At 58.3% G+C, this 8,652-nt stretch overlaps 2 protein-coding genes across 2 annotated transcripts; both read right to left on the bottom strand.

Annotated features, from left to right (window-relative positions):
- Positions 1–1,389: 1,389 nt before the first annotated feature.
- Positions 1,390–4,716, bottom strand: ACA1_196090 (uncharacterized protein; the record flags this gene model as incomplete). The annotated part of the gene is made up of 14 exons (XM_004353233.1): positions 1,390–1,494; positions 1,730–1,831; positions 1,916–2,008; positions 2,194–2,360; positions 2,429–2,637; positions 2,736–2,863; positions 2,946–3,065; positions 3,179–3,381; positions 3,525–3,642; positions 3,761–3,817; positions 3,945–4,099; positions 4,221–4,337; positions 4,484–4,561; positions 4,623–4,716. 14 exons carry the CDS (start codon positions 4,714–4,716, stop codon positions 1,390–1,392), a joined length of 1,746 nt encoding a protein of 581 aa, XP_004353285.1.
- Positions 4,717–4,910: 194 nt separating this feature from the next.
- ACA1_196080 (protein kinase domain containing protein) lies at positions 4,911–8,390 on the bottom strand (the record flags this gene model as incomplete). Its single annotated transcript, XM_004353232.1, has 15 exons — positions 4,911–5,063; positions 5,217–5,456; positions 5,525–5,644; positions 5,732–5,971; positions 6,082–6,216; positions 6,329–6,402; positions 6,493–6,599; positions 6,741–6,808; positions 6,919–7,046; positions 7,177–7,351; positions 7,432–7,593; positions 7,730–7,846; positions 7,896–7,979; positions 8,090–8,223; positions 8,360–8,390. The coding sequence occupies 15 exons, from the start codon at positions 8,388–8,390 to the stop codon at positions 4,911–4,913; spliced, it is 1,968 nt and encodes a 655-aa protein (XP_004353284.1).
- Positions 8,391–8,652: the final 262 nt, after the last annotated feature.

Here is an 8,652-nt window from a genome sequence, read left to right as displayed (position 1 = left end):
TCAAGTAGTGTAAGCAATCTAGAAGCAAAAGCATTTGTGTGGCCTTAACATAAAGAAAAAAAGAAACTGGTGCCAGTTTGCATTGTACAGATGCCTTGTGGTAAAGTTGAAAAAGGCCTTTGATCAGTGGGCTTGTGATCAGTGTGGGGGATAGGCATGCCAGTAGGCCCCCACCATTCACCATTGTGACTGCCCAGAACACAATCACCTGCACACCACCAATGACACAATGACATGACACATTGCCAAATGGCATATGACACATGACACACATGATGCATGACACACACACTACACACACACTACACCAAATGGCACATGACACACCAGGTCTTCTTCTACATCTCCCCCACTGTGACCAGCAACTTTATGGTGGCCCATTACAATGCCAACTTCAGTACCATCACTGTGATCACCAAAAAGAAGGGACACAAGTCTTCCTCCACAAGGGGTCATGTGCTTGTTTGTTGACTTCACTGGGTGGTTAACAGTAAACATTTGTTTCTGAGCCAAGACAAGTCACTATGGATAATACAAAAATAAAAACATCCTTTATCTACCCAATAAACCTCTTTTGTCTCCATGTGACACCTTATTGGTCAAAGGATTGGCCTACCCAATGGTGGAGCTCCTTTGTCACCATGTGCCACCCACCTTTCATGGCACTGGTGATACAACACCAGCAATAAAATGGGCCACCCACCTCTTCTGCACAATCACCCAACCAACCACCTACCAAAATGCAAGCAGTTGATACACCCATTTGGAAACAAGAGGAGGAACTGTTGCTGAGGGCACAGGCGCTGTGCAAGTTGATTGAGCAGCTCCTGGCATGGAGATGGAGTTTGCTGGGACCTCCCCAATAATCAGCAGTTCATAGCAGTTTTTTTATTCATTTGATTTACTTTTGCTAATTATCTTTTGCCCAGGGAGTTGCATTCAATTTTGGCATTGAGCACTTTGACACAACCTTGCCAACACTTTTTCAGGGCCCTGTCCCTAAGTGGCTGAACTACAGGGGCTCCTGGGAGGAGTTCAAGCTCCTCACACAAGCACTCATCACCATCACCACAGTACTATGGGAAGTTTGGTACTCGGTCAGGGATGTATGTGGAGGACCTCTAGGTGGTCATCCGCAACTTGACGGCAATCGAGGCCTGCCTGCGGGAGGTGGCTGGACTGGCAGAGGCCGTGAAGAAGTTCCAGCTCTTCGCGAAGCACAAGCCCAGGGACAGGAGGCCCCACGACGACTCGAGTGATCGGCGCCACGAGGGGCGTGGGCGTTCAGGGACCTCTTGAGTGTACTTGTACCATCAACAAGCACCTTTTTATTCACCATGACCACGATAAGGAGTCTTTTTGAGTTGGGAACGAAAGCCGAAGCTTGAATCAGTGGGGAATAGGCACAAGCTGGGGCCGGTCCACCAGATCGCGGCCGTAGAGCTTGAGCACCCGGTAGGCCCCCACCATCGCGACCGCCCAGAACACGATCACCTGCACACCACCAACGACACGACACGACCAACGACCAACGACCCGACACGACCAACGACACGACCAACGACACGACCAACGACACGACCAACGACACGACCAACGACACGACCAACGACACACAAGGCACAAGACACGACACAACACGACACGACACACATTGGGCAAATGAGTGACGTTAGGACCGAGAGTCAGGCATGGGAGGAGAGAGTGAGAGGGGTGGGGCTCGTAGTACCATGAACTGGTAGATTATGGACTGCGTGCCCTCGGGCTGGAGGATGGGCGCCACCACGGAGGCCAGCAGCATCACCACACCGATCAGGAGCGCAATCACGAACTGGGACCGCACACGCAGCACGTGTGAGAAAAGGGTCAGTGTGGTGCGTGTCGTGTCGCGTGGTGTCGTGTCGTGTCGTGGTACTAGGGTGGTGGCCACGGGGCGGTAGTTGTGCGCGAAGGGAGAGCGCGGGCTCTGGCCCACCACGTAGTTGCCCAGGAACAGGTCGTACGCGTCCTGTACAACACACACACACACCACAACCACACCAAGATTTTCTATCAGCCCCGCGGCGTGTGCTGTGTTTCGTGGTTGCATGTCGTCGTGCCGTCGTGTGCGGTGTTGTGTGGTTGCGTGTCGTGTCGTTGGTCGTGTCGTGTCGTTGGTCGTGTCGTGTCGCGTCACGTCGCGTCGTTGTGTACCTGACGGAAGCCGTCCTTGAAGTTGTTGAGGTAGTACCGCGTGGCCGAGTTGAGGCCGTCGTTGAGCACGCCCTTGAACGACCGCTTGCCGGTCCTCGTGTAGTCGGTCTTGAGCGCGCCCGTGCCCGCGTACTGCTCGCTGATCGCATCCGCGTTGTTGGCCCACACTGTCACAACGCACACACCGCATATGCCACGTCAGCATCGAGCCGCCGGGAGGGGGGCAATGACGCACCGTGATTGAAGATCTGCCTGAAGGCGGGGTGGTCGGCGATCGACTCGGACGGGCGCTGGAAGACGCCGGCGTGGAGCAGCTGCGCGTTCAGGACCTCGCGGGCCAGCGTGCTCTGCACCACGTTCGTGCGATCCAGGTTGTCGATGCAGTTCGTGCGGAACACGCCCTCCTGCTTGCGCACCGCCTCATTGTTCTCCGTCAAGAAATATCTACGACACACGACACACACGACACGACACACACGACACGCATGAGAGTGAGTTTGAGAGGAGTGCGGGAATGGCGGGGGAGGGGGGGAGGAGAGTACCCGAACTGCTCGATTTCGGGCTTGACCTGCTGGATGAGGTTGCTCACGTTCTCGAAGCGCATCTTGCGGCACTCGTGGTGGAAGTCGAACCACACGTACCGCACCGACTCGTCGCCGTACAATTGGACCTGCGCGGCCGCGACACACTCAGCTTGCCGTGTGTCGTGTCGTTGGTCGTGTCGTGTCGTGTCGTCAGGAAGAGGAGGGTACCTGCTTCTCGTACTCCTTGCCGATGACGGCCTCGGCGCCCTTGTGGTTGATCAGGTTGATAAGCACATGGCGGCTGTAGTGCCGCGTGAGGTCGTCCATGTGCGCTTTGAACGCCGCCGCCTGTTGTATGCGTTTCGTGCGTGTGCCGTGCGGTGAGCAACACACACACATACACACACATACACACACACACACACAACGAAGAGAAGGCGGGAGGCGCGCCGCGCGCGTACGTTTCGCTTCTCGGTGGCGGTGAGGCGAGGCTTGGGCTTGTAGGTGATGTCGGGCGCCTGGCTCCAGAACACGGGGATGGAGCCCCGCGTCTGCACGAACGAGTAGATGCGGTCCTGGGCCGGCACCACCAGCACCTGCTCCGTCTCCACAAAGTTCGCCACGTGTCCCTGCTCGTCCGCTCCCCTGATATGATAGCGCGTTCCTGCATGCCGTGTGCGACGTGTGCGGGTGCGGCGTGTGCGGGTGCGGCGTGTGCGGCGTGTGTCATGCGTGCGTGTGTGCGGTGTCGCGTTAGTGCGAGCGATGCGAGCGTGGTGAGCGCTGTGTGTGTCGACAAGAACGAACCGGCGCGCTTGGTGTGTCGGCGGGAGATGAGGGCGTAGTCGAAGCGGTGGCCGTTGACCGTGCAGTGGGACTCGATTTGCACGTAGCCCAGCATCACGGGCGTCACCCACCCGTCCAGCTGTGGTCACAGTCATCCGCACCATCAGCATCACCATCACGCCAACAACGGTGAGTCTCAATCAACAACGCCAAGTGTGTGCGGTGTGTGCGGTGGTGCGTGTGCGGTGTGTGCGTACTTGGCTGGAGATGAAGTCCTGGGCGAGGTAACGGTTCCAGAAGAAGCGCTGGTCGGCCTGTACGAAAAGACCCACACGCGTAAGCCAAAAAAACAGAATAAATAAAATGAAAATAAACAAAATAAAAAACAGGATTGATATTTATAAGGAAAAAATAAGAAAATAAATGAAAAGGAGCGGGTACCCGCTCCCACATGGGCTTGTCCTGGTGGTCGTCGCGCAGGGCGTGCTGCTTCTGAGCCCTGTGGGTCAGGTCGTAGTGGGTCGAGTAGTACAGGTGGCCGCCCTTCAGGATCGACTGCAGCAGCGCCAGGTACCGCTCCTCGTCGCGCTGCCTCTCTGCGGCGTAGTCCCACGACACCACGGCCACACACGAGTCACAAGCGGCTCCGCACGCAGCACCGCACACACGCAACACACGCACACACCACCGCACACACGGGAGGGAATGAGGGGGTACCGGTGTGGAGGCGGCCTTTGACGAAGGGCAGGAGCTTGGTGCCGGTAACGCGCCACACGTCGCACCCGAGGAGGCGACCCACGCGCTTCCTCGCCGTAATCACCACCAGGTAGGGACCTACACAAATAATAATCATATATTTAAACATAGATTAAAACGCAGATACTCACTGTTGCGCATAAATCGGAACAAATAAAAAGCTCAAATTAAAAGTAATAATAATACGTAAATAAATAAATAAATTATGATTGAGGGACACAAACCAGCAAGGAGGCGGATGATGCCGATGAGACCGAAGATCTCTTCAATGCCCTCCGAGGAGCGAAACGAACCAGGCCGAGCTGAGGGGGCGGAGGATTAGGGAGGGGCAAAAAGAGTAGCGAGAAGGGGGGGGGGTGGTACGAGTCTTGAGGGAAAAGGTGCCGGTGGCACGTTCGATTTCGAGCAAATGGGCGGGCTCGGTCGTGACAGGCTCGAAGAGGAACGCATCGGGCATCAAATGCAGATGATATTTATCCGCGACCGTCGCCATTCTTTAGCTCCAACACACAAAGATCAAATCAACACCAAAGTTGTTTTTCCCTTGTTGTCGACAAGCTTGCAACCATCCACCAACCAGTCTTCTTCATCTTCTTCTTCGTACGTGAGTGATGTTGTTCTTGTTCTGTTGTTCTTGTTTGGTGGTAACCACTAGTGGGCGACGACGGCGGCGGGTTCGCCCAGGCGGTAGACGACGACCGAGCCGTCAGCCGACGCGCTCCACATGGTCTCGCTCTCGCTGTCGGCGTAGCGGGCCAGCGCCACCACCTCCCTTTGCCCGTTCGTGTGGTGGCCCTCCAGCCGCTGCAACGTTTGATACGTCTGTGTGTCATCGTTTTTTGTGTGTGCGTGCGTGCGTGTGCGTGTGCGTGTGCGTGTGCGGTGGTGCGTGTTGTGTGCGATGAGTAATCAAAGAACAAGAAGAGCGTGTGGTGTACTGTGTAGTGTGTTGTGTACCCGCGCGTCCCACACGGCGACGAGGCCGTCGGCGGAGGTGGACCAGACGCGCATGCAGGAGGGCTGGTAGGCGAGCGCGAGCACCCGGTCGGCGTTGTCGATCGACTGCAGGACCTCGCCCTCGAGGTTGTAGGTCACGATCTTCCGGTCGTTGCCGCACGACCACACCTCCTGACCCACCCGCACGATGGCGTTGATCGTGGCCGTGTGGCTCGCAATCGTGTCCAGCGTGGCCAGGGTCTGATCACACACCCCCACGTCAGCATCGCATACACCGCACACCACACCGCACACGGATGGTGGCGTACCGTGGGCTGGCAGACGACGATGGACGAGGCCGCGGCGACCCAGACGTTGGACTTGACGCAGGCCAGCACGCCCAGCTCGCCCTTGGCCCCGACCTCGAACGACTTGTACGATTTGGCCGTCTGCGTGGTGGTGCCGACAGTCAGGGGGGGGACAGTCAGCCTCTCGAGAGGCGGCAGTCAGCGGCGGTGGAGCGGCAGCGCCGGTACCTTGGCGTCCCAGAGCGTGATGGTGTTCTGGGAGGTGGACCAAACGTGGAAGGGCGCCACGAAGAGGAGCCCGTTGACGCCAGCCGTCGTCTTGACCTTCTTGCTGACTCGATTTTTCTTGCGGTCCCACAGCAGAATCTGGTTGTCCTTGGGCGAGGACGACCACACGCCCGCCTCGGTGATGACCAGGTTCGTCACCGGACCCTTGTGCGCCGGCACACTTGCCACGAAATCGCCGCTCTGTGTGTGCGTGTGCGTGTGCGTGTGCGGTGGTGCGCGTGTGTGTCGTGGCATGATCATCAGTTTCCCTGCACGATGGAAATGAAGCGAGTCACGGACTGGTCACGTACCCGCGCGTTCCAGACGCACACGGCGCCGTCCTGGCAGCCGGCCCAGAGCATGATCGACTTGTCGTAGTCGTCGCCGTCGTCCTCGCTCTCGACCACCAGCAGGCACGTGATGCCCACGCCCCGGTCCTTCTCCAGCTGGGGGGCGTGCCCGAGCCCAACAGAAGAGGAATTCAAGATAATTCAGTCAATAAAAGTCAAAGTCAAACCAACTGCTACGTTGACGAAAGAATCAAAGAAAGGCGCGCACCTTGGTGATGTTGGTGACGGTGAAATTGGACGAGCAGACCTGTTCAACAACCGGCAGTTCCGAGGACTCGCTCGCTGCGCGCACACGCCGTCAGCACAAACGACACACAACGCAAACGACACACATGACACAAACGACACACACGGCACACACGACATACGTACCACGGTTGCCCCGCGACCGTTGGTCGCCGTAGGCCGCAAGAGTGGCGGGCGCGAGCTGCTCCTGGATGGCGCTCAGCTTCTCGCACACACGCTCGAACGTCGGCCGTCTGCCCATACAATACAGGAGACACGTGTGTGTCGTGTGTGTCGTGTGTGTAGTGTGTGTCGTGTGTGTCATGTGTGTGAGCGACAATAGTAGTCGAGGCTCTTCTTCGCTCGGAGGAGTATGCCAGGAGCGCGCGACGTACTGTTGCGGCTCGGGGTCCCAGCACGCGCACAGTAGTTCCACATAGTCCTGCGCCTCCAGGCTCTCAACCTGATTGCGGTGGTGCGTGTGCGTGTGCGGTCGTGCGCGTGCGTGTGCGGTGGTGTCAGCCCGACGCCCGGTGGCTGCCGTGAAATTGAGGGAGGGGGGTGGACTCGTACGAGCTCGGCGGGCGTGGAGGGTCGCAGTCCGTTGACGATGGCCTCCTCCAGTTGGCTGTCGGCCTCGTACTTGGTTCGGTACTCGTCGAACGGGTGCTTCAGCGTAAGAATCTCCCACAACATGACGCCTGGTGTACAGTAATGAGCGTGTGCGTGTGCGGCGGTGTGGGTGTGTCGTGTCGTGTCGTGTCGTGTCGTGTCGTGTCGTGTCGTGTCGTGTCGTGTCGTGTCGTGTCGTGTCGTGGGTCGCGTGGGTACCGTAGCCATAGACGTCGGCCTTTTCGGTGTACTCCTTCTTGCGCATGATCTCGGGCGCGAGCCACACGGGATTCCACACATTCCGTCCCTTGACCGTCATCGCCGTCATACGTGTCGACAGTCCGAAGTCGGCCACCTTGGCCACTACCGCACTGCTCGGCGACGCAGACGCCAGCTGGTCGTACGCATTGAACGGAAGACATGATCGAGCGTCAGCACACGCACACGCCGCACACGCCGCACACGCACACGTACGAGGACGTTGGGAGACTTGAGGTCTCTGTGGATGATGGGCGGGGTGGCGCTGTGGAGGAACTTCATGCCCTCGGCGATATCGCGCGCGATGCGCAGCCGCAGTGCCCACCCGATCTGTTCGGCCTGGTCTGCGCGCGCCTTCAGGAAGTCGTACAGGTTGCCCTGGCGTCGTCATCGGAGTGATGACCAATTCGTTGTTGAGTTCATATTCAATCATCGGCGCGTGTGCGGTTCGTGTGTGTGCGATGCGCATCGTGTGTGTGCGCGTGTGCGTGTGCGGCCTGTTGGGAGCGCTCACCTCGGAGAGAAACTCAGTGATGATCGTCAGCGGAGAAAGGCATATGCCCTTCAGCCGGACCGTGTTGGGGTGCTTCAGGCCGCTGTTGTCGTCAAGGATGCTTAGAATACCTTGGGCCTGCGCGTGCGAGATTAGGGGGGGACGAAGCGTGCCTCATCAGCATAACCTCGCGGCGCAGGTCCTGGAACTTCTCCGAGATGTCGCCCTGCGGCGCGCCCGCTTCCACCAGATTGATCTTCTTGGCCGCCACCTGCGTGAAAACAATCGACAACCGGTGAGCATACGCACACGCACCCCACCGCACACGCACACGTTCTCACGATGTGTGAAAATGTGGATTGGCGAGGGACGTCGGGGTACCTCCTGGCCGTGGAGGTGTGCCCGGTAGACCTGGGCGAAGGCGCCGGCACCCACCAGGTCACCGATCTTGAGGCTCTCGGCGCTCACGATCCACTCGGTCATATTGACCAACGCCACGTCTGCAGCGAATTTGTCTGCGGGAAGAAGAGGGGAAAAAACCAGCAACACGACACGACACGACACGCGACACGCGACACGCGACACGCGACACAACACGCACGATGAGCGGGGCGAGTGGGAGAAAGGGGGCGGGGAGACGGGCTGGGGTACGGATGTCGAGGAGGGCGCCGTGGCACGGCATGTGCTGTCGGCCCTGCGTCACAGCGAGCTGGATCTCCTTCAGGCTGAACGTCGTGGGGGGATGCCGGTGGGCCTTGATACAGTGCGGGCAGAGGACGTGGACCGACTTGATCTGGTTCTGGAACCAGCCCTCGATCAAGCTGTCGACATTCTCCACAAGGAGGCCGAAGAGCCTGCCAACCAAACCAACCAATCACCAATCATTGGTGATGGTCAGCAATCAGCCGGCCAGCCACTCGTGAATTTATGTCGACGCGTGCGTG

The sequence above is a fragment of the Acanthamoeba castellanii genome (assembly GCF_000313135.1).
Source record: "Acanthamoeba castellanii str. Neff unplaced genomic scaffold scf7180000084752, whole genome shotgun sequence".
NCBI classification, from domain to species: domain Eukaryota; phylum Discosea; order Longamoebia; family Acanthamoebidae; genus Acanthamoeba; species Acanthamoeba castellanii.
This window is presented reverse-complemented; position numbering and strand designations above follow the sequence as displayed.